The sequence below is a fragment of the Salvelinus alpinus genome, chromosome 30 (genome assembly GCF_045679555.1).
Source record: "Salvelinus alpinus chromosome 30, SLU_Salpinus.1, whole genome shotgun sequence".
In the NCBI taxonomy this organism is placed as follows: domain Eukaryota; kingdom Metazoa; phylum Chordata; class Actinopteri; order Salmoniformes; family Salmonidae; genus Salvelinus; species Salvelinus alpinus.
In genome coordinates this window covers 19,209,489-19,234,126 of record NC_092115.1, presented here as the reverse complement: position 1 = coordinate 19,234,126, position 24,638 = coordinate 19,209,489, and the positions used below count along the sequence as shown (strand labels likewise).

The following is a 24,638-nucleotide window of genomic DNA, read 5'->3' as shown; positions in this document are numbered from 1 at the left end:
AGACAGAACGGACAGCTGATCGTCCTCGCAGTGGCAGACCATGTGTAACAACACCTGCACAGGATCGGTACATCCGAACATCACACCTGTGGGACAGGTACAGGATGGCAACAACAACTGCCCGAGTTACACCAGGAGCCCACAATCCCTCCATCAGTGCTCAGACTGTCCGCAATAGGCTGAGAGAGGCTGGACTGAGGGCTTGTAGGCCTGTTGTAAGGCAGGTCCTCACCAGACATCACCGGCAACAACGTCGCCTATGGGCACAAACCCACCGTCACTGGACAAGACAGGACTGGCAAAAAGTGCTCTTCACTGACGAGTCACGGTTTTGTCTCACCAGGGGTGATGGTCTGATTCACGTTTAACGTCGAAGGAATGAGCGTTACACCGAGGCCTGTACTCTGGAGCGGGATCGATTTGGAGGTGGAGGGTCCATCATGGTCTGGGGCGGTGTGTCACAGCATCATCGGACTGAGCTTGTTGTCATTGCAGGCAATCTCAACGCTGTGCATTACAGGGAAGACATCCTCCTCCCTCATGTGGTACCCTTCCTGCAGGTTCATCCTGACATGACCCTCCAGCATGACAATGCCACCAGCCATACTGCTCGTTCTGTGCGCGATTTCCTGCAAGACAGGAATGTCAGTGTTCTGCCATGGCCAGCGAAGAGCCCGAATCTCAATCCCATTGAGCACGTCTGGGACCTGTTGGATCGGAGGGTGAGGGCTAGGGCCATTCCCCCCAGAAATGTCCGGCAACTTACAGGTGCCTTGGTGGAAGAGTAGGGTTACATCTCAAGAACAGCAAGAACTGGAAAATCTGGTGCAGTCCATGAGGAGGAGATGCACTGCAGTACTTAATGCAGCTGGTGGCCACACCAGATACTGACTGTTTTTACCCCCCCTTTGTTCAGAGACACATTATTCCATTTCTGTTAGTCACATGTCTGTGGAACTTTTTCAGTTTATGTCTGTTGTTGAATCTTGTTATGTTCATACAAATATTTACACATGTTAAGTTTGCTGAAAATAAAACGCAGTTGACAGTGAGAGGACGTTTCTTTTTTTTGCTGAGTTTAAAAATGTGCTATTAACTGACTAACCTGGGTCGTATTCACTAGACACCAAACAGAAGAAAACGGACCTAAACTGGGAGTGACTGAACTTTCAATTTGTATGAAATGCTCGTTTTCATTTCCCGGCACAAAACATTTTGCACCGATAACACTGGTTAAATAGGCCTAAATAAAAGAAAATCCCATTCTCTTCTCCCATCAAAACTAGGGGATAATCATTTCCCTTGGTTCATTCTCCTCTCCATCTTTAGCACATGGTTGGAATTGCCCTTAACCACACATCTAGGGTCACATTACCCTCAGCCCAATTCTGATCTAGGATCAGATTACCCTCCCCCGATTCTATCTTTAACCATGAGGGGGGGTGGGTGAGAAGATATCGGATGCCGTATCAGCGTTAAGGGGCAACATCTACTCTACATACTCCTGAACTGCATTGACCTCAGCAGCAAGGTCATAGTACACCCTCCGCCCTTTACAGAGCTTTTCCACTGCTAATATACTAGGGAAATTGTGTTGCCATAGCTAGGGCTGAAAAGCAGAATCAACAACCTCAATCGCCTAAACAGATGTTTTTGATAAGGAAAATGATCAACTGTCCATCTAGCCAGCTGGAGCCAAAGAGAACACAGACTCATCATTGATACAAAAACAACAGTGTTACTGTCTGGCCCTATTATGTTAGTGGGTTTATTTAGTTAGTTGGTGCAGATCTATCATTCAAGACATATGCTTGCACTCATGATGAGAGATTGTTAGCTAGCGAAATTAGAACGTGTAGCTAAAAAAACTATGCGGACAGCCTTTTCCTGCATTAAAATTCAGTCATCAGCACATGCCACTTTGCAGTTGAAATATATTAGCCAATACATTTTGTATTGAATAACAGTGTAATTTACATTATGGTTTCAGTAAGAAAACATTTTGGTAATGAACAGCTGGCGTGTGCGTGTCATGACAAGCTCTCGTTGCAAGGTTGCCATAAAGTGTTTCTTTACATGACCTTTGACTGTTGTACAGCACTGTAGTGAATCTACTAAGTGGTGACAATATGAACTGCATGTTACAGGATTTCACTGCATAGTTTGTATCTTGTGAACAGTGTAGTTTCAGATTACAGGTTAATTCATTCAGCCCTTCTTGTTTATTAGTGCTTCAGCACAAATACTACTGCCTTCTTATTCATCACCATAGACAGACATCTTTAAGTTGTACCTTAGGAGGTACTTTCTGATTTAGAGGATATATAGTTGTTTTTGGTGGTTATCATGTAAACCACAAATAAAATATTCTTAAATAATGTTCACTTTAATATTTATTCACAAAATCATAATTTAGAGTATTTGTTTATCCCTTGGAGCAGAATTTGTTAAAAAAAGAAGGTATTTTTCACTCCATCTAAAAAAACAAATCAGGAAATACACCGGTAAACGGTGACTTTCGCCTCCCTAAAATCGGTATTGGACCCAAAAATCCAATATCGGTCGAGCGATAGTAAATGCTAGGTGAAAAGTACTCAGGGCCTTGCCTCCACGCTAGAGCCAGTCCACCGGAGCCATGGCCCAGTGAGACACGGGTACCAGCCCGCGTAGATTCAACTCCTGTAACGAAGCAGCAAATAAAACGTATTTTTCAAACATTTACCAAAATGCATTTTACAGGAAAACACTGTTCTAAACAGTACACATAATGAGAGCGGTTCCATAATGAAAATGTCTGTTAGAAAGAGGGGGAATCTAACAACCACTAGGATGGGTTGCTAATATGACTAGGATTGTGCGTTTGGCTTCTGGACAACAAAAGAAAGTTGATATGAAAACAAATAGAACAGGAGAGAAAAGCTAGACAAGGGCATCAGGAAGTCTTAATAAAATAACTGCCTCCATGTTTCTATGGATGGATTTTCGCAAGGCTACTTTGAAGCAAAGTAAGACATGACTCATTATTTGAAGTAAAGTGTTCAGCTTTCAGACAATTACTGCCTCAAGCTCACATTGCAAAGTGGTGGTGACACGCCGATAGCCTGCCTAACGTTGACTATTGCCTAGTGTTATGGGAATTTTATGAATAATGACTAAATGATGTATACATTTAACGTAGAATTATAACTAACAGAATTATATCCTGTCTGATGAATCATGTTTGTCCATAAGAAAGAGGGACTGTTGGTAGGCAAGGAACTGTGGCAGACAACTTGTGACCACTGTGAAACTGATAACAGGGAAGGAAGTCTCCCCACCCAGGGAGGGGAGAAACCTTGGGCTTGTAGTAGATTGTATAACAGGTGGCGGACAATGTATGAGAAGAAGACTTGTGAACTATGTTGCCATTGTATCTGAAAGGAGGAGGGACGTTTATGACGAAATGTGAGGTATATAGACCAATGTACCGGAAATGATAAGCAGAGCTCTCTAAATAAACATTCCTGACAATTGTACCTGGGCCTCCGCCTAATTCATTTCAACCAGTTTCTTACAAATTCTGGGTTTCAGGCTGAGTAATTAATTCAATTGGGTATTATGAACAACTGAGAACAAGAATCTCGTAACACCTAGGCACTCGATTGGCAAATGGGAGGCGCGCTTTAATTACCAGTTGAGATTGACACATAAAAATAGCTCCATTTAAATTGTGGCCATGAAAGTTAACATGCAATTGCATTTAGAATTGTTATTTGTTGCGCAATGACTGGGTTTACAAAAGCACGTTTCACTCCAGTGAGGAGCTACTCTTGCGTTGTCTGACAGGTGATAGGATACTCCGTTCCTCAAACTAGGCTCTGTATGCTGTGCAAATGTGATAAATAAGATGCATGACTACTAACGAAAATACACACTTGACAATTTAATTCCACAAAATTATGCAAATTGACCGATAAGCATGACCTGTCAAATGTATTTTCGGCAGCTAACATCCTTAGTGGAAACTCAAAAGTCTGTCTTTAGGCCAAACACCGGGGTAAAGTCTCATAGTAGAAATGCAACATTGTGTGGTACAGTACCGTTACGCGCTCCCTCTTGGGTGCCGGTGGTTGGGTCGGCGGCAGCTGAGGGGGCAAGGCCTGCTGCTGGGGCTGGGCAGGGCTTATCATGACGGGCGCGGTCTGGACAGGGGGTGTGTGGCTGTACTGGGGCTGGGCCGGGTAGTAGGCACCTGCTGTAGGGGGGAGGGAGGGAGAAAGGGAGGTTAGTCAAACACACCCCAAAAAGAGCCAGAGACATTCACACAGACTGAACATGCACTGAAATACACACATGCATCCGCAGCAAAATAAAACCATGTGCACAAGGGAAAAACCACATTATGCAGACATATTAGGCAGACAAAGATGCAGCCCAGCACATACTAAGCAACACACATGCACACACACACACATACTCACCGGGGTAGCGCTGGGAGGTGAGAGGAGCACCGTGGAGAGAGAGACGCCCGTTCTCTCGCCCGCCCCCTCTCCTCTCCCTCGCAGCCAGAGAGGGCTCTGAACACAACAGGGGGGAGAGGGAAGAAGGAAGGGAGCGAGGGAAGGAAAATTAAAGGGAGGAGAGAAGAGAGAGGACAGGAAGAGACAGATGCAGATTGAGTGAAGGGAACCGGAAGTAAGCAGGGTGTTAAGGCAGTGAGAAGCAGCAGGTGAGAAGACTGATAGAGCAGAACCAAAGCCCACACACACAGCCTTGGATCCTAAAGAGAGAACAGAGACCACCATACACACAACCTGCCAGGCCACGCAGCAATGAACCAACCGTAAGACCACCTGACTGGTCAACCGTAAGAGCAACTACAAGAGCAATTGTAAGATCAACTAGTGGTCCTTTGTAGCTCAGTTGGTAGAGCATGGCACTTGTCACGCCAGGGTTGTGAGTTCAATTCTTGGGACCACCCATACGTAAATTATATCCACGCATGACTAAGTGACTTTGGATAAAAGTCTGCTACATTTCATATATTATTTAAAAAATGTGACCGACCAACTGTAAGAGCTGGCTACCACCTGGTAAGCAACGCTGCACCTTAGAGACTGCTGCATTGTGTACATAAATACTGGTCACTTAAATAATGTTTACATACTGTTCTACCCACTTCATAACTATATAACTGTATTCTAGTCAAGGCTCATCCTATATAAACTACTGCAGTACATACGTTATCTTTTCATGTACTGTCCATACACACCATTATACAATGCATTCGGAAAGTATTCAGACCCCTTTCCACATTTTGATACGAGCCTTATTCTAAAATGATTGAATAAATGTTTTGACACATTAATCTACACAACATACCCCATAATGAGAAATCTAAAACAGGTTTAGAGATTTTTGCAAATGTATAAAAAAATTAAAAAAATACCTTATTTACATTCAGTCCCTTTGCTATGAGAATCTAAATTGAGCTCAGGTGCATCCTGTGTCCAATGACCATCCTTGAGATGCCTCTACAACTTGATTGGAGTCCACCTGTGGTAAATTCAATTGATTGAACATGATTAGGAAAGGCACACACCTGTCTAGATAAGGTCCCACAGGTGACAGTGAATGTCAGAGCAAAAACCAAGGCATGAGGTTGAAGGAATTGTCCGTAGAGCTCCAAGACAGGACTGTGTAGAGGCACAGATCTGGGGAAGGGTACCAAAAAATGTCTGGAGCATTGAAGGTCCCCAAGAACACAGTGACCTCCATCATTCTTAAATGGAAGAAGTTTGGAACCACCCAGACTCTTCCTAGAGCTGGCCGCCCGGCCAAACTGAGCAATCAGGGGAGAAGGGCCTTGGTCAGGGAAGTGACCAAGTACCCGATGGTCACTGACAGAGCTCCAGAGTTCCTCTGTGGATATGGGAGAACCTTCCAGAAGGACAATACTCTCTGCAGCACTCCACCAATCAGGACTTTATGGTCGAGTAGCCAGACGGAAGCCACTCCTCAGTAAAAGGCACGACAGTCCACTTGGAGTTTGCCAAAAGGCACCTAAAGGACTCTGACCATGAGAAACAAGATTCACTCGTCGGATGAAACCAACACTTCGGCCGGAATGCCAATCGTCACGTCTGGAGGAAACCTGGCACCATCCCTACGGTGAAGCCTGGTGGTGGCAGCATCATGCTATGGGGATGTTTTTCAGCGGCAGGGAGTGGGAGACTAGTCAGGATCGAGGGAAAGATGAACGGAGCAAAGTACAGAGAGATCCTTGATGAAAATCTGCTCCAGAGCACTCAGGACTTCAGACTGGGGCGAAGGTTTACCTTCCAACAGGACAACGACCTTAAGCACAGAGCCAAGACAATGCAGGATTGGCTTCGGGACAAGTCTCTGAATGTCCTTGAGTGACCCAGCCAGAGCCCAGACTTGAACCCGATCGAACATCTCTGGAGAGACCTGAAAATAGCTGTGCAGCGACGCTCCCCATCCAACCTGACTGAGCTTGAGAGGATCTGCAGAGAAGAATGAGAGAAACTCCCAAAATACAGGTGTGCCATGCTTGTAGTGTCATACCCAAGAAGACTCGTGGCTGTAATTGCTGCCAAAAATGATTCAACAAAGTACTGCGTAAAGGGTCTGAATACTTATGTAAATGTGATCTTTCCATTTTTTATTTGTAATACATTTGCAAACATTTCTAAAAACCTGTTTTCTCAGTGTCATTATGGGCTATTGTGTGTAGATTGATGAGAAATGTTTATTTAAATTTTAAAATAAGGCTGTAATGTAACAAAATGTGGAAAAAGTCAAGGGGTCTGAATACTTTCCAAATTCACTGTACTTACACACACATACCGGACTCTGACATTGCAAGTTTTTACTTAATGTATTTTTTTGTGAGGGGGGGATTCATGTGTATTGTTAGATATTACTGCACTGTTGAAGCTAGAAACATAAGCATTTCGCTGCACCTGCAATAACATCTGCAAAATATGTATGCAACCAATAACATTTAATTTGATCAACTGACTGACCAATAAGAGCGACCCTAAAATCGACCGACTAAGCTATCTCTGGGTGCATGTGGCCCCAGTTTTTGTCATGGATGTGGTTTTGGTAGTATTTACAGTTATGGTCCTAGGTAAGATTGTGGTTGGATCTAGTGTAGCCATGGTTATGGTTCTAGCGGACATTGCGGTTCAATACTAGGTTGAGGTTAGCGTTTCAGCTGCTGATCTAGTCGTGCCTGTGGTTCTAATTACGATTATAGTCATGGTGGTTGTGCTTGGCAGGTGGGGCCCGGCTCAGAGCAGAGTCTCTTACCATAGGTGGGGTATTCAGCCGGGCTGGTGCCTGGGTAGAAGCCTGCTGTCCCACTTGTCACAGGGTACTGTGGACTTGGTGGCATGTATGGAGCCCGGTACTACAGAGACAGAGAGCGGCAGAGAGGACACTTAGAACTGTGTCAAGTTACCTGTCTTAAAGGGATCAAGCTCCCAGTTTGCTCTGTTTAGATATATCTACAATAGTATGTAACATTACCTCTTGACTTTAGACTATCGCCTGGAATAATGCATGAGCGGTGTGATATATTTTTAAAAATATATATATTTTACTTTCCAAAAATTCCCAGGTTTTTCAGAAATTCCGGAAACTTGCAATCATTTATTGTAGTGAAGTTGACCGTTAGCATAAGGTGATGACCAGCTGTGGTACCTGTCCAGGGGGGATGAAGTAGCCCTGAGGGGAGCCTGCAAAGGACAGCTGCTGACCAGGGATCATCATCATCTGGGAGCCGGGCTGGTAGATGTGGGTGGGACCAACCGGACGAGGCCCGCTGCTGGTCTGGACCCGGGGGACACTGGTGGGCATGTTGGGCCTGTTGGCATAGTAAGGCTAGAGAAGAATGGGGGAGGGAGGGACAGAAATTGTCAGTATATTTGTGTGTGTGTGCATGTGCACCGCAGGGGTAAAATGTCACATACTGAAAGTGTCAGATAGTTGAGGTAGGTTGAAACTCCACGGGGGGGGGGGGGGGGTATATCCATCCAGGTTAGTACATCAAAGACTGGGAACTACAGGGCCGAGTGGAAAGAAATGTCTGCTACAATTTTCAACATTGATCACAGCTCGCATCTACCCTACAAATTTTACAATATCGACTCTGTATGACATTGACATGGTTGTCGTTGTGTGGCTGTGCATTCAGCCCTCAGGCTCTATACACTCAGATGAGAAGGAAAAGAGAAGCGGTTACCTGCAGTGCCCTGTATCCACCCTTCAGCCGAACAACACACAAGCAGAGAACAAGGGGGCGGGGTGACAGAAAGGCAAGAGAAAAATAGGAAGATAAGAGAGTAATAAATAAAAAAAATAGAGAGCAGAAGGAATGTGAGAGAGAATATAAGAAGCAAGAGTAAATCACTGACATTACAGTTAGCAGTGCAAAACATCTGTCTTTCACATGCAGCTGACCATCAGAAAATATGAAGACGTTGCAGAAATATAAAGCTAGAGAGTAACAGACGTAAATTCACAAGGGATTAGCATACTTCTTCTAGTTTCATCCAAGCCTCTGTTTGCAGGCCTAGCAAGTGGTTTGGCCAGCTCTTTACTTGATTGGGGTAACCAATTTACACATATACAGGTGCAATGTAAAACCGGCAGACCATACTGCTGCGGTGCCTAGTACCTTTACTGAACTTCCCTACTGCGGGTGGTGTCATATTAGGTGTTACTATGGGTAGCCTATGGGGTTACCAGCCTGGACATCTTCACTGGGGGAATCCCTGGTCCCGGAAATCCACAAAAGGCTGAGGCACAAATTCTAGCACTCTACTACTCATGGTCTTAATTGATAAAAAAAGATATACATTTCATTCAATCAGGTGGTTTTGGGTGTAGTTACAGCTGGATCTGGTCAGAAATAAAAAGGTTGTTTAGCCTCATCCTTCTCTAAAGTGAAATGTGCATTAATGCACTACTGTCCTATTGAGACGGCAGATATTTTGGGGAAGGTAAGGGGAGTTAGTACCTGTTGGTGTAAAGCACGGGGCCCGGTGGCAAACTGGGAGGGAGGATAGAAAAAGAGAGCAAGAGGTCAAGGTTAGTAGCCAGAGAGTGGTGAGAGAGACTTTAAAAAACACACACACTAAACCAAAGTGGTTAAGCAGAAAGTCCATTACACACAGGTTGGACCAAAGCGTTACAGTTGCGCAAGAGTTGGAGTTAAAAGGCCCAGTGCAGCCAAAAACATGATTTGTATGTTACATATATACATACAGTAGCAGTCAAAAGTTTGGACACCTACTCATTCAAGGGGTTTTTCCTTATTTTTACTATTTTCTACATTGTAGAATAATAGTAAAGACATCAAAACTATGAAATAACACATATGGAATCCTGTAGTAACCAAGAAAGTGTTGAACAAATCAAAATATATGTTATATTTCAGATTCTTCAAAGTAGCCACCCTTTTCCTTGATGACAACTTTGCACACTTTTGGCATTCTCTCAACCAGCTCATGAGGTAGTCACCTGGAATGCTTTTCCAAAAATCTTGGAGTTCACACATATGATGAGCACTTGTTGACTGCTTTTCCTTCACTCTGCAGTCCAACTCATCCCAAACCATCTCAATTGGGTTGAAGTCGGGTGATTGTGGAGACCAGGTCATCTGATGCAGCACTCCATCACTCACCGTCTTGGTCAAATAGCCCTTACACAGCCTGGAGGTGAGTTTTGGGTCATTGTCCTGTTGAAAAACAAATGGATAGTCCCACTAAGCTCAAACCAGATAGGATGGCGTATTGCTGTAGAATGCTGTGGTAGCCATGCTGGTTAATTGTGCCTTGAATTCTAAAAAATAAAAATAAATAAAAAAAATAAAAAAATCACTGACAGTGTCACCAGCAAAGCACCCCCACACCTCCTCCATGCTTCACGGTAGGAACCACACATGCGGAGATGATCCGTTCCCCTACTCTGCGTCTCACAAAGACACGGAGTTTGGAACCAAATATCTCAAATTTGGACTCATCAGACCAAAGGACAGATTTCCACCAGTCTAATGTCCATTGCTCGTGTTACTTCGCCCAAACAAGTCTCTTCTTATTGGTGTCCTTTAGTAGTGGTTTCTATGAAGGCCTGACTCATGCAGTCTCCTCTGAACAGTTGATGTTGAGATATGTCTGTTACTTGAACTCTGAAGCATTTCTTTGGGCTGAAATCTGAGGTGCAATTATTTGCCGATTTCTGAGGCTGGTAACTAACATGAGGCTGGTAACTAACATCCTATGCAGCAGAGGTAACTCTGGGTCTTCATTTTCTGTGGTGGTCCTCATGAGAGCCAGTTTCATCATAGTGCTTGATAGTATTTGCGACTGCACTTGAAGAAACTTTCAAAGTTCTTGAAATGTTCTAGATTGACTGACCATCATGTCTTAAAGTAATGATGGACTGTTGTTTCTCTTTGCTTATTTGGAGCTGTTCTTGCCATAATATGGACTTGGTCTTTTTACCAAATAGGGCTATGTTCTGTATACCACCCCTACCTTGTCACAACAAAACTGATTGGCACAAAATCATTAGAAAGGAATGAAATTCCACAAATTAACTTCAGGCACACCTGTTAATTGAAAGGCATTCCAGGTGACTACCTCATGAAGCTGGTTGAGAGAATGCCAAGCGTGTGCAAAGCTGTCATCAAGGCAAAGGGTGGCTACTTTGAAGAATCTCAAATATATTTTGATTAGTTTAACACTTTTGGTTACTACATGATTCCATGTGTGTTATTTCATAGTTTTGATGTCTTCACTATTATTCTACAATGTAGAAAATAGCAAAAAATAAAGAAAAACCCTGGAATAAGTAGGTGTGTCCAAACTTTTGACTGGTACACTACATTTCCACACTGAGGTTGGAATAATACTGTGAAAATGATGATAATGCCCTTTTTGTATAAGAGCTGTTTGAAAAGACCGTCTGAAATTTCAGCCTGTTTTGGTGGGATGGAGTTTTGGCCTGCCTGGCGACGTCACAAGGCGGTATAAGTTAATAGACCAATAACAATGAGTTTCAAACCTCTTGGCCAATAACAGCTAGTTCAGAGGTTACATATCCCTCCCATTAGGTTCGTCCAATTAGGCCCCTCACTCAGACAGTCCTAGCAAAATTCTTGCTTGATAAAAGCTATTTTTGTTTTCAATTAAAACGGCAAAAAGAAACAATCATAGTAAGGTACTTAATTGTTACCCAGAAAACATTTGATATTTAGATAAAAACAGCTGCATTGGACCTTTAAGAATTGAAGTAGGGGTCTTACACTCAGCAATACATAGAAGCATTGACATTGAAAGAGTGTTGGCAAAAGACCCGAAAATAAATGCAGCGATTGAGTAGCTGAAGAAGTAGAGCGCAATACCTGTCGTGGCTGCGGTGCAGAATTCATTTGTTGAGGTGTTTGGGTGGCGAAGACGAGAGAAGTGGGCTGTCCAGAGGCATAGGCAGCCTGGGAAAGAGGGGAGGCAGAGAAACACAACTACATTAGTCGGCTAACTTGCTGCCAAAGATGGGTTGTGTTCAGTAGGATACAATGTAGCAAAACACTTCAGAAAGGAAAACAAAAATTATCATCCTTATTAGACAAGTTCAGGGGTGTATTTATTAGTCGCAGGCCGTATCAAAACATTTAGGCTGTTGCAAAACGTTTTGCAAGGGAAAACATTTAGCAGTGCAAATGGCAGGTAGGTCCCCTCCCTGTTTGATTCTGTTTTGTTCCTAGAGTAAATGGTAAACAGTTTAATCTTTGTATTGTTAGGATTTGTGTTTATTGCATTATAACCCAATGCTATATCACATGTGATATAATATTAGCAACTGTTAGACTGGGCGCCTGGGTGTCTGTGTGTGCTGAAAGTAACATTGTGCCCCAGATAGTGTGCGGAGAAGCTGTGGTTAACCTTGAGCGAGAACAGTATGCTATCTATGCAGGTGCAAATAGCTCAAACAATATTACAGAACTGTCTGGCCCAAATCTCTAGGGTGTGGGAGCGTAATCTACACAGCAACAGCGCCGGACACCAAGGAGCGCCAAGAGGCTGGGACCAGTCTGAGCGCCGGTGATAGGCTGAGCAAAGTTTAAACCACGCTCAGCCTCTACTGTGATAGGCCAACAGACGGGTTTGAACTACGTCTGTCACAGTATAAGAACAGCTGTTTACTTGCATCCTGCCAGTTCTCTGTTCTGCCCTGCGAGGTGATAGAGAACCCGTATATACGAAAATTGCATTTACCATTTATCGCTTGAGTTTAATAAAAATACTTAAACTATATTCGGTGACTGAATCACATTTTGTCCTGATACCAGATTTTAATTGACGCAAATCCCTTATATGGTGACCCCGACGTGATCTGGTGAAGGACTTCGCTGGACATTGGCGTGCCAGCCAATTGACCATTGCTGTCGTCAGACGGTGTCTCACAACTCCAGACCGGTCAACTAAAAAGGTAAGCAGAAACCTTTTGTGAAAAACTAAAGTTTTGCACATTGGCATTATCCAAATTTAGTTTTGTGAGACACCAGTTTGACATAAGTGACCAAATGATATGATTGATAAAATTTGAAATATAAATAACAATAGCTGTTGAATGTAAGAAGCGTGTATTGTGGTGAATGCAATTTTGATTGGCGAAGTATTCAATGATATGACAGTGAATGCAATGCACTAGTAGACCAGAAGTTCTACTTGATGGTTGTGTAGACCAGAAGTTCTACTGACGTGTGAGGGTGGGTCAAAGAACCTACTAGGGTGAGTGTGGATGAACGGCAATATAACGTGTATGTAATGTATTAGGTGGGTCGGCGTACCTACTGGTTTGTGTGTGAGTAAGTTAATAAACTTGCTGAGCGAATGAAGGTTGATTATAGAATCAATCGAGTGAGTGTAATACATTAGCCATTGGTGGGCGTACTGATGGTGGTTTGAGTGAATAGTAATCCAGGCCAGAAGTTCTGTTTTATACTATTACAGGCCAGAGGTCCTGTGTTATATTGGAAATAAGATAAATTTGTCGAGCAATTGTAGTGCATTGGGTATTAAGTTGGCGCACTGATACCAGGTTTGAATGTCACATAAGGAAATTGGTTAAAGTCCCGCAGGCCAGAAGTTCTGCGTTGTATCATTGAATATTCTTCATGGGGTTAAAGTAAAATGTGTGTGTAACGCTGTAATACTTTTGCTGTATGTTTTTGGATTGAAATGTTGACTGGAACGAATGCATAAGAGATACGGTTAGTTAGTGTTTATGTAGGATATAAACTGAACGTTTTAATAGCTTGTTTAGGTTAAATTGAAAGACTAATCCATTCTAAATGATAGCGAGGCGCTTTCGATGTGATACGCTGTGTTGCCTAAATGATCTGCTGGAATAATGTATTGAGACGGGAGTCGTAGTTAAATTACTGAATCGTAGAAGTGACAGTTACCTAAACCTGATGAATTCTAAAGAATAACGGAGAGATACGATAAAGTTGTGCTCATCAGAATGTTTTCATTTTTGTAGATTGACTGTCATGCGATATAAATTTAGTGAGGTACATGGTGTTTTAAAAGCTTGCGATAGACTTAAAGGTTTGGTTGTTGCTAACTAACGTTGTGATACCATTGAGTACTAACGTAAAACTGTGTCATAAAGTAGAATACACCATTACGGTATTCAAATTGATTTGACAGTTGTTCGGGTACAGCCGGTGGAGCTGATGTACAATATAGTTATTAGGTTTTGTTAGTAGTAAACGTTTGGGTTAGAGGGGATTTCTAAGTTTCCCAGCGAAACAATATCTTAAAGGGATACACACACATAAGTGGTGGTATGAATTCTAAAGTGACTTTCCAGTGTGGTCTGATCAGCCTCATTGGAAAGCCATTTGAATGGAGAATCTAAGGTCATTGGCGTCTGAGTTTAAGGTAATTTGATACAATAAGGCGGCGAAATTAATATTGGTGGGATTGATATCATCGAGAACCTTATTTAACCTATGTAAGGACTTTAGAAATTGCCACCATAGACATGTTTTTTTTGTTTTTTGTAATTCCATGGGTTCAGATAACAGTGAGACACTTAGTTAATGTTTGGGACCAAGCTACAGACAGATAAGGGAAAGGGCAGACAGAGGGGCCTTCCCCACACTGCTGAGACCTTGAAGGTTGGGAGCAGAGAGATAGGAGTGACACAGACTGGGTCACGGTTACTGAGGGGAGACAGAGGGAATGAAAACTTAGTTGGTTTCAGGAACTAAGGGGCAGCACAGATATCTACATTAAGAGTTAACCTGTCTGGCCCCGGGGTTCCGCTAGCGGAACTCCTCCCACATTCCACTGAAAAGGCAGAGCGCGAAATTCAAAAAATATTTTTGAGAAATATTTAGCTTTCACACATTAACAAGTCCAATACAGCAAATGAAAGATACACATCTTGTGAATCCAGTCAACATGTCCGATTTTTTAAAATGTTTTACAGCGAAAACAGCACGTATATTTATGTTAGCTCACCACCAAATACAAAAAAGGACAGACATTTTTCACAGCACAGGTAGCATGCACAAAGCCAACCTAACTAACCAAGAACCAACCAAACTAACCAAGAAACAACTTCATCAGATGACAGTCTTATAACATGTTACACAATAAATCTATGTTTTGTTCGAAAAATTTGCATATTTGAGCTATAAATCAGTTTTACATTGCAGTTACCATCACAGCTACCGTCAGAAATAGCACCGAAGCAGCCAGAGTAATTATAGAGACCAACGTGGAATACCTAAATACTCATCATAAAACATTTCTGAAAAATGCATCGTGTACAGCAAATGAAAGACAAGCATCTTGTGAATCCAGCCAATATTTCAGATTTTTTATTTTTTTTTACAGCGAAAACACAATATAGCATTATATTAGCTTACTACAATAGCCTACCACACTACCGCATTCATTCATCAAGGCACGTTAGCGATAGCAATAGGCATGTTAGCGATAGCGAATAAACCAGCAAAATATATTAATTTTCACTAACCTTCATCAGATGACAGTCCTATAACATCAGGTTATACATACACTTATGTTTTGTTCGAAAATGTGCATATTTAGAGCTGAAATCAGTGGTTATACATTGTGCTAACGTAGCATCTTTTTCCCAGAACGTCCGTATATTTTTCTGACTCTCACATATTCTGACCAAATAACTATTTATAAACATGACTAAAAAATACATGTTGTATAGGAAATGATAGATACACTAGTTCTTAATGCAATCGCAGTGTTAGAATTCTAAAAATAACTTCATTACGACATAAGGCTTACGTTATGGCGAGACAGTGCCCAAAACCTGGGCGCAAAACTAATAGTACACAGTTCGACAGATATATGAAATAGCATCATAAAATGGGCCCTACTTTTGGTGAGCTTCCATCAGAATGTTGTACAAGAGGTCCTTTGTCAAGAATAATCATTGTTTGGATTTAGAACGTCCTTTTTCCCTCTTGAATTAGCAAGCACACTAGCCAAGAGGCGCGAAGCTCTCCATCGTCAACAAACACAGACAACGCAACACGCCTAACGTCCCGAAAAATTTTCAATATTCTAATAAAACTATATTGAAAAAACATACTTTAAGATGATATTGTCACATGTATCAAATAAAATCAAAGCCGGAGATAGTAGTCGCCTATAACGACAGCTTTTCAGAAGGCAATTCCAGGTCCATCCTCGCGCTTTCCAGAAAACAAGAAATGGGTGACACGTCATTCCAAGAGGATTTATTCCACCTCAGACCAAGATAAACACATAATTTCTTCTCTCACTGCCTCTTGACATCTAGGGGAAGGTGTATGACGTGCATGTATACTAATACGTATCATGCCCATTTATAGGCAGGCCCTAGAACAGAGCATCGTTTTCAGACTTTCCACTTCCTGGTCAGGAAGTTTGTGCCAAATGAGTTCTGTTTTACTCACAGATATAATTCAAACGGTTTTAGAAACTAGAGTGTTTTCTATCCAATAGTAATAATAATATGCATATTGTACGAGCAAGAATTGAGTACGAGGCCGTTTAAATTGGGCACGATTTTCCCCCAAAGTGAAAACAGCGCCCTCTGTCCTCAACAGGTTAAGACACTTGACAGAGAATTGTTAGATTTGCGCCAGTATTGATACAAGGGCGGGGCCATGTATCAAAAGGGGGATGGAATAGGGCACTTTGTGGTGTGGCCTATTAGTTAAATATCCCTAGAGTTGGTTTACTAGGATAATAATGGAGGACATTCTAGCTAATCAGATAGAACAGATAGAATGAGAGAGGTTCTAGCAGAACACATTAAAAGACTGTTAATTAATCAAACCCGTATGTCCAAGATTTTATGCTCTACATGAGAACTACAGGAGGAGATTACCCACATGATTGGGCCAGGGGACTGGGTCTGGGTCCAATCACTAAAGAAAAAAGAACTACCTGGGTTCATATCACACAATGCGGGAAGGTAAGACACACTGACACTGCCGAACTATCACAGAGTTAAGGAGAAGAACCGTAGCTAATAAAGTTCGGGGGTCAACTCCTTACCGAAGACTTCCCTGACCCCGCCCTCTCATCACTGTGTACGTTCATAGAAGTGGAAGTACTGTCTGGCCTCTGACTGCTGATATGTTCTCTGGGAGAGGGTGGGGCTTTACAGGACTGCTGATCGTTCTGAGCTGTCTGATTGGGATACGATGGGGATGGTTACCATAGCAGTGCTGCCAAAACCACCACCAGTTCCAACAGGCCAAGGCCAGGTTCAGCCGAACTCCTCCACCACTTCAAGACCGGGTTCCACATCGTCACCTAAGCTCTCCAATCCGGTACAGGTAATAAATGTAAAGGATATCTCAGATAGCGACCAATTGGGGACTGAAACTGGCTAAGAGGGTAGGGATAATATGTGGTTAGCCTATATGAGGTATACAACCAAAACACTTAACAGAAAAGACTGTGTGATCTGTGGACATGCTAGACTTGTTCTGGCTACTCACCCATTTGCCCTAAGCAGTGGGTAAGGTTGGATGTGCATATTGGAGGGTTTTTACCATAACAAGCCAAATTCAACACTGTGTAAAGCTCTGAGTCTTGTGTTCCCAGAAGTCCCTCCCCAGAAGGCACCGTGGGGGGTTAAGGCATATGGGGGAAATTACAGCTGTATCACTGGTACAGGTAGGGGTATAGACTATGGGAGGCTCCCTACTGCTGACTGCATCACTAATGTCACTATTAATGCCACCTGGCCCGTTGAAGGGCTGAACCAAACTAGAGGTGTTGCTGATGTATGGTGGACCTGCCAGGCAGTAGACCCCTATTTTGAAAGGAGACTAGCAGGGCACATGTGCTTTGGCCAGTCTGATAACACCATTGACTATCATTGAGGTTACAGCTAACCAACTCCTGGGATCTGCACATGACACAGAGGCTCGGGACCAACCCAGGAGACGGCAGAAACGTGACGCTCCTTGGTCCGAGGGTACAGATAACATCCACACCAACCTTTTGGGGGTCCCAATAGGTGTCCCCCACGAATTCCAGGCATTAAACAGGAATGATGGCCTGTGGCATTTGTTGCCCATTATTGGCCCAGCTATTGTGGATGCTAAGCAAACAGCCTGGATCAATTATATCTACTATAATCAACAACGATTTGTTAACTACACCCACACCGCACTTACGGGGATGGCTGAACAATTGGATGCCACCTCTCGAACCGCTAGACAAAATAGGCTAGCACTAGACATGATTCTGGCCAACCAGGGAGGTGTTTATAAAATGTTTGGGGAACAATGTTGTACATTTATCCCCAACAATACCAGTCCGGATGGGAGCATTTCCAAAGCTCTGGGCGGGTTGGAGAGGTTATCTGTGGAGATGAGGGGTTTTGCAGGTGTGGAGGGGGGGACTGTTCTCCTGGCTGGGTGGCTGGTTTGGTGAGTACACTGCATTGATGGTTACTGGATTTCTGACCCTAATAGTTGTATTTCTTATATTAATGTGCTATGCTGCATGTATTATCCCCTGTTTGAGGAAATCTTTTACAGATGTTGCGCACGCTGCAGTTATGATGCCACTGCTTGCTCACGGGGGGGATGCTGAGACTGCCTTGACAGAGGATGATCCATGGTTTGCTATAAAATAATAAAAATTGCTTATTTTTAGTTTAATTCATTGCTTTTTGTTTCACAATATATCCTTGTAATCTTTTACCCTGTATGTTGTCCTACCTTGTGTCAAGGTTTAAATTTCCTGGGTGGGTGGTAGCCAAACTAGTACCTGTTAGGTGTAGCAGAGTGGACTAGATGGTTTTTATCCTTTATACAAAAAAGGTGTGTTTCTTTTAATCTTTGTATTCTGAGTGTGACACCCTAAAAGGGTGTCAAAAGGAGGAGTCGAAATGCAACTTAGCGTATATCATTTGTTGATTAAAAAAATAAATAATAATACAATTAATAATAAACTTTTTACTATTTTCATGAAATACTATTAACATATTACTATACTGTGACCGCTGAAGTAAAGGATAATGAGTGACACCCTAGGGGTGTCAAAAGGGGGACTCCTAAAAATCCCTATGTTATCTAATATGTTACTATGGTACTGAGAACGTGTTCTGAATGGTCATTAAAGGTTTAAAGTTCCTGGGTTTATCAACAACCTGGTATGTATGTATGTATCGATCATTGAACTTCATGGTTTCTGTTTTAATTTACACCCATGAGGGTGTAAAAATAGGGAATTGTTAGGATTTGTGTTTATTGCACTATAACCCAATGCTATATCACATGTGATATAATATTAGCAACTGTTAGACTGGGCGCCTGGGTGTCTGTGTGTGCTGAAAGTAACATTGTGCCCCAGATAGTGTGCGGAGAAGCTGTGGTTAACCTTGAGCGAGAACAGTATGCTATCTATGCAGGTGCAAATAGCTCAAACAATATTACAGAACTGTCTGGCCCCAGTCTCTAGGATGTGGGAGCGTAGTCTACACAGCAACAGCGCCGGACACCAAGGAGCGCCAAGAGGCTGGGACCAGTCTGAGCGCCGGTGATAGGCTGAGCAAAGTTTAAACCACGCTCAGCCTCTACTGTGATAGGCCAACAGACGGGTTGGAACTACGTCTGTCACAGTATAAGAACAGCTGTTTACTTACATCCTGCCAGTTCTCTGTTCTGCCCTGCGAGGTGATACAGAGAACCAGTATATACGAAAATTGCATTTACCATTTATCGCTTGAGTTTAATAAAAACACTTAAACTATATTCGGTGACTCAATCACATTTTGTCCTGATACCAGATTTGAATTGACGCAAATCCCTTATAGTATTCACTAAGAACCAAATGGAACCAAACTGACGCAAACTAGATGAAACGGGGAGGGACCTATCGGAATTTGTCCAATAGAAACTCAGGGTTTTTTTGCAAAATGTTTTCCATTTGGAGTGAACATTTTCTGTTGCAAAACATTTAGCAAAAGTCTTCGTCTAATGAATAAAACCCATGTAGAATCTCCCGGTTTCAAAACATTCTCATGTTTTTTGCCTAATGAACACTACTCTGATCTGTCAGAGCGAGCTGGGTCTTGTCATTGGCTCTCACCTGTGTCAGGCCAGGGGAGGGGGAGGGGTGTGGGACAGAGGTGGGTCCCGTTATAGGCTGCGGTGGTTTGTTCATTTCACGTGGTTCTGCATCAGGGTGGCGCTGACTTGCCAGCCGAACTGAGGAAGAGGAAGAGTTAGTTACCAAAATGAGCAAAAAAATATGTAAATCAATTTTAAAAATCCTCCAAGACATTTCTAATATCCATATTGATACTGGGTCAGCTGGACTAGGCTAGGCACACTAGATGTATAATAATCACCTGGACACCATGCCCAGTGAGCGAAAGAGCAGAAAGATCAGAAAGCCAACTGGGGAAATCCCCGTATCAACCGCCTAAGAAGTTAACTTGCGGCTGCCCTCACGAAGCTACAGTACCCAATGACATATTCATGAGAAACCCTGAGTGTTTGTCTGCTGTAGTAGGTCATAGCAGTAAGGCTTAGTGCCAAATAACCCGACACTGGTCACAAGTTTGTATTACAAAGTAGGAAACGTTACGGTAGATAGGTTAGACCTTGTGTTAGAACACCATTTCATGGGCTTCCAGAAGTTGAGTCTAAATATGCCATTCCAGTGACACAATGTTGTTGTGCCGAGTTCCAAATACCCATAAACCGCTATTTAGACCTTAAACAAAAAGACACCAACTCACTCCTGAGGGTGCATTGGGTTAATGCAGTCCTTCTCAGATATGTGACCCCGGGGAACATGCTTTTTTTTGCCGCAGTGAGCAGGTTTTTTTTGCACCGAACAAGAGCACACAGCACAGAGCAGGAGATATGAAGTGCAGATAACAAACCCTTAAGAGACACCATGGAAAAATATTTAACAGGGATGAAAAGAAAGGCGGAGAGAGACGGAGATAATGAGACAAACGTAAGTCTCACGAAAGCTAAGACGAGGAAATATGACGACGCGTATGTAGCGCTTGGCTTGACTGTGACTACGGTGGGAGACGAGGAAAGACCGGTATGTTTACTGTGTCTAAAACTGTTGGCAGCGGACAGCATGAAGCCAAATAAATGAAGGGGTCACTTAAAAACATTACACCCCAATCACGCTGATAAGCCGCCTGAGTTTTTTCAGCGAAAACGTGCCGAATATTGCCAACAATCGTCCCGCTTTGCAAAACGTTCTCATTGTAGCCATTAATCCTGACTTCCTCATTATGATTTTAAAAAATCAGCACAAATTGTTTTATTCATTTTTGTTTTATAAGTTAGTGTTTCATATATTGTGCTCCTGAGTTAATGTTGCTGATCAATTTGAATTTATTATTATTTATTGATTATATTTTATTTTTCAGTATCTAATGGTCAGAAAATGTTTACAGTTTAAATAAGGCTTGAATTTTATTTATTATTTCAGGCAAAGTGATGCACTTTAAGTCTTTTCTGTTACAGACTAAAAAACAATGTTAATAAAGTTATTCTTTGTTGTAAGTTGATCTATATTTCTTTCTTTTTTTGTTTTCTTTAATGTTAATAAGGATACAATGTTATGCAGAGGTGTACCTATAACACTTTTATAGACAAATTATACTATTTACAGTAGCGGCGGAGAGTTGGGGGGGCGCGAAATGTTTACTTCTTCCTAGGGGGGGCGTAACAGAAAATAATTGAGAAGCACTGGGTTAATGGGAGTTACCACATCACTACAGGGGCAGTTCCACTATGCTATACACTCCAGTCACAACAGACGCATATAGTTAGGCCATTGGCAGAACCATCTATTGATCCTCCTGGCAGATGGTGGCAATAAAAAACATGTCACACCATGACTATCATCATCTCAAGGGAATAGCTAACACTTCCTTTCAGAATGAAAGACACTATTTGGGGGGACTGAGATTGTGATGGGGAGCTGAATTTGACATGACACACGTCTGCGAATTAGAAATTGCTAAACAAATTAACTGCTCCTGGGTTGTGGAATTCAAATCTCTTATATGCATCCATTCCATGCATCATTAGGGATTAGGTTCACGCCAGCCTGAGCTGGTACATCTCACTCACTGTTTTAACTTACGCTCAATTGAACTAACTAGTTATTTGGTATGAAATCCTTTCAGGTCAAAGTTCACTTGCCAGTAGCCTCCATTTGCTTGTAACAGATTGTCTCTATTGTGGACATGTGTTGGTTACAACGGTCAGATTCCTCAGAGATGTCCACATAACATCAGATGACAACTAACAATTTAAATAACATTTATAATTTTACTGGGAAGCAATATACTCCACTTTCACATTTGAGGAATGTGGATTGTAGACAAACATGGAATCAGGGTACATGCATATTGCGGCCTTTAAGATGTTTATGCAATTTCCCGACAGTGTTTTTGACATGCCATTAATTCAAGCATGAAAAGATGTAGTGTCAAACTGATAGCACATGGTCTAAAGAGGACATCTCACATTAGGAAGACGTGTCATATGGCTAGCTAGCTAGCAAAGCAGCCGGTGTTAGCCACTATAGTTAGCTTCCATATGTTATTCCATCTATAGCTAGCCCACTCTGTTTTTGGCGCTAAATAAAACGAAAGACCATTAAATAAACGTATGATAACTAACATGATACGTTGTCTGGGTATATTATGTATAACATTAGTTACTGGTAGATCAAATTGCAAGCAAGGCCTTCTAGCGTGCTAACAATGCCGGGGAGGATCACTGATGGTGAATTTCACACACCGCTAGCTAGCCTGTAGTAGCCTACGTGTCTCATAGTAATGAGTGAGTGAACTTGACTAGCTACAGTAAATTAGTTCGCTAACTTAAGTCCACCTGAAATTCTGCAGTGACATGTCTACACATATATACATTGTGGATTGTAATATTAAATATCACTTTATTTGTACCCAACTGAAATAGTTAGACTTTCAATCACATGTTAATTTCCAAGCTAGTCTTCCAAGGAGTATTCATTCTAGGCCCGACTAAGCCACACATTGAAAGCCCAGCATGACAATTGCTTTGGCTACAGATTTATGGGCAGGTTAACCAAAGTTAACTAGCAATTTTAAAGCAGTGTGATACAAATAAACTTAGTTGCGAGTAAATTGCCAGATTGGCATCTTGAAGTAAACCGTGAATCTAGACAATTTGTTTCGATGGGAACTGTCAAATTTATGAAAGATTTGCAAAATCTCATTAAGTTGCCTTGCTAACATTCTAGACTAGCGTTAGCTCGCTAGATAATTTAACAACAACAATAAGTTCACCAACTTAAAACACAGACCTGAGCTGGCTAGCTAACTAACTTCAATAATGAAATGCTCGAGAGTAGTTCCAACCCAATTTCATGCAAAGGTTAACTGACTAACAAGGCTCGTTTTGACGAGCACAGAGAAACAGTTAAAGCCAATACTATATCTAGCCGCTAACATTAGCTAACTAGTTATTCTTCTGAAAGATAGCAAACTATTTAGCCAAGTTAGCAAACCTTGCAAAATGGACTGACAGAACAGGGCCTTCATCCGTGCGTTAGTCTTTCACAGCGTAATAGCAGGTATCCAACTTTAGCACAATATTCTTACCGGGTATGAAGTGTCTGAGGGATCGGAGGGAAGACTTGAATAAACAATGGGAAAAAGACAGTATTTTACAACCTATTGTCCATTACTTAAAATTGTAGCTAATGTAGTTTCTTGTCCTCTCCTCCAAATGGAAAGTGTGCCTTTATTGACTTAGCAGCTAGCTAGGTGAGTGCTGTTACTTCGTCTTTAAATTCCCAGAACGTGCAAAATTGACAGGGCACAAAATGTATTAATATCGCACTTGAAGGTTACTATTGACAACTCCAATGCCTCCTAAAAAAGCCTCTGGACCGGAGGTCCATGATCAAGGCGCCGATGGTAACGGATTGCCGGTAAAATACAATATACTGGGGGTTTCGTTCGGTTTACAGCGAGGCCATGGTGCAATGCATTATCGTCCGCTGGAGCCGGCAGGACTGTGCCCGGGTACGCATGGGTACTTCCGGGAAAATTATTATTTGATGCTGCCTCCTCCATCACGTGACAGTGGAAACTAAAATCCAAATTTTACACTTTTAAACACAAACTTCATATTAATGTTTTATACATTATTTTATTGGACTTAATCTGTGTGAAAAAATAATTATTTTTTAAATAACTACCCCTTCCTCTGTCCCCCATAAGTACAACCTCCGCTGCTGTCTCAGCCACTGCTTGTCACCAAGGGACTACCCCAAGGCTCGATCCTAGGCCCCACGCTCTTCTCAACTTACATCAAAAACATAGCTCAGGCAGTAGGACGCTCTCTCATCCATTTATATGCAGATGATACAGTCTTATACTCAGCTGGCCACTCACCGGATTTTCTTGTTAAATGCTCTACAACAAAGCTTTCTTTGTGTCCAAAAAGCTTTCTCTACTCTTAACCTTGTTCTGAACACCTCCAAAACAAAGGTAATGTGGTTTGGTAAGAAGAATGCCCCTCTTCCCACAGGTGTTATTACTACCTTTGAGGGTTTAGAGCTTGAGGTAGTCACCTCATACAAGTACTTGGGAGTATGGCTAGACGGTGCACTGTCCTTCTCTCAGCACATATCAAAGCTGCAGGCTAAAGTTAAGTCTAGACTTGGTTTCCTCTATCATAATAGCTCCTCTTTCACCCCAGCTGCCAAACTAACCCTGATTCAGATGACCATCCTGACCATCCTACCCATGCTAGATTACGGAGACATCATTTATAGATTGGTAGGTAAGGGTGCTCTCGAGCGGCTAGATGTTATTTACCATTCAGCCATCAGATTTGACACCAACGCTCCTTATAAGGACACATCACACATCACTAAACTCCTCTGTAAACTAGTAATCTCTGTATACCCGTCGCAAGACCCACTGGTTGATGCTTATTTATAAAACCCTCTTAGGCCTCACTCTCCCCTATCTGAGATATCTACTGCAGCCCTCATCCTCCACATACAACACCCGTTCTGCCAGTC

The 24,638-nt window shown here is 42.3% G+C and overlaps 1 protein-coding gene across 15 annotated transcripts in view; it reads right to left on the bottom strand.

Annotated features, from left to right (window-relative positions):
- The window catches only part of LOC139560337 (eukaryotic translation initiation factor 4 gamma 1-like), a 67,222-nt gene extending 43,591 nt beyond the window's left edge, over positions 1–23,631 (bottom strand). For 2 of the 15 annotated variants that reach the window (XM_071377001.1, XM_071377002.1), the window contains exons 1-9: positions 23,112–23,160; positions 19,668–19,786; positions 11,417–11,533; positions 9,029–9,061; positions 8,252–8,272; positions 7,711–7,890; positions 7,318–7,417; positions 4,461–4,556; positions 4,080–4,234 (exon numbers count right to left, since the gene is read on the bottom strand). In XM_071377001.1, coding sequence (XP_071233102.1) covers positions 4,080–4,234; positions 4,461–4,556; positions 7,318–7,417; positions 7,711–7,890; positions 8,252–8,272; positions 9,029–9,061; positions 11,417–11,533; positions 19,668–19,786; positions 23,112–23,145 — 855 coding nt within the window. In that variant the 5' untranslated portion in view covers positions 23,146–23,160. Of the gene's footprint in view, positions 1–4,079; positions 4,235–4,460; positions 4,557–7,317; positions 7,418–7,710; positions 7,891–8,251; positions 8,273–9,028; positions 9,062–11,416; positions 11,534–19,667; positions 19,787–23,111; positions 23,161–23,205 lie in introns of those variants that run through there. The other 13 variants (XM_071377005.1, XM_071377015.1, XM_071377012.1 and 10 more) reach the window with 10 other exon arrangements.
- Positions 23,632–24,638: the final 1,007 nt, after the last annotated feature.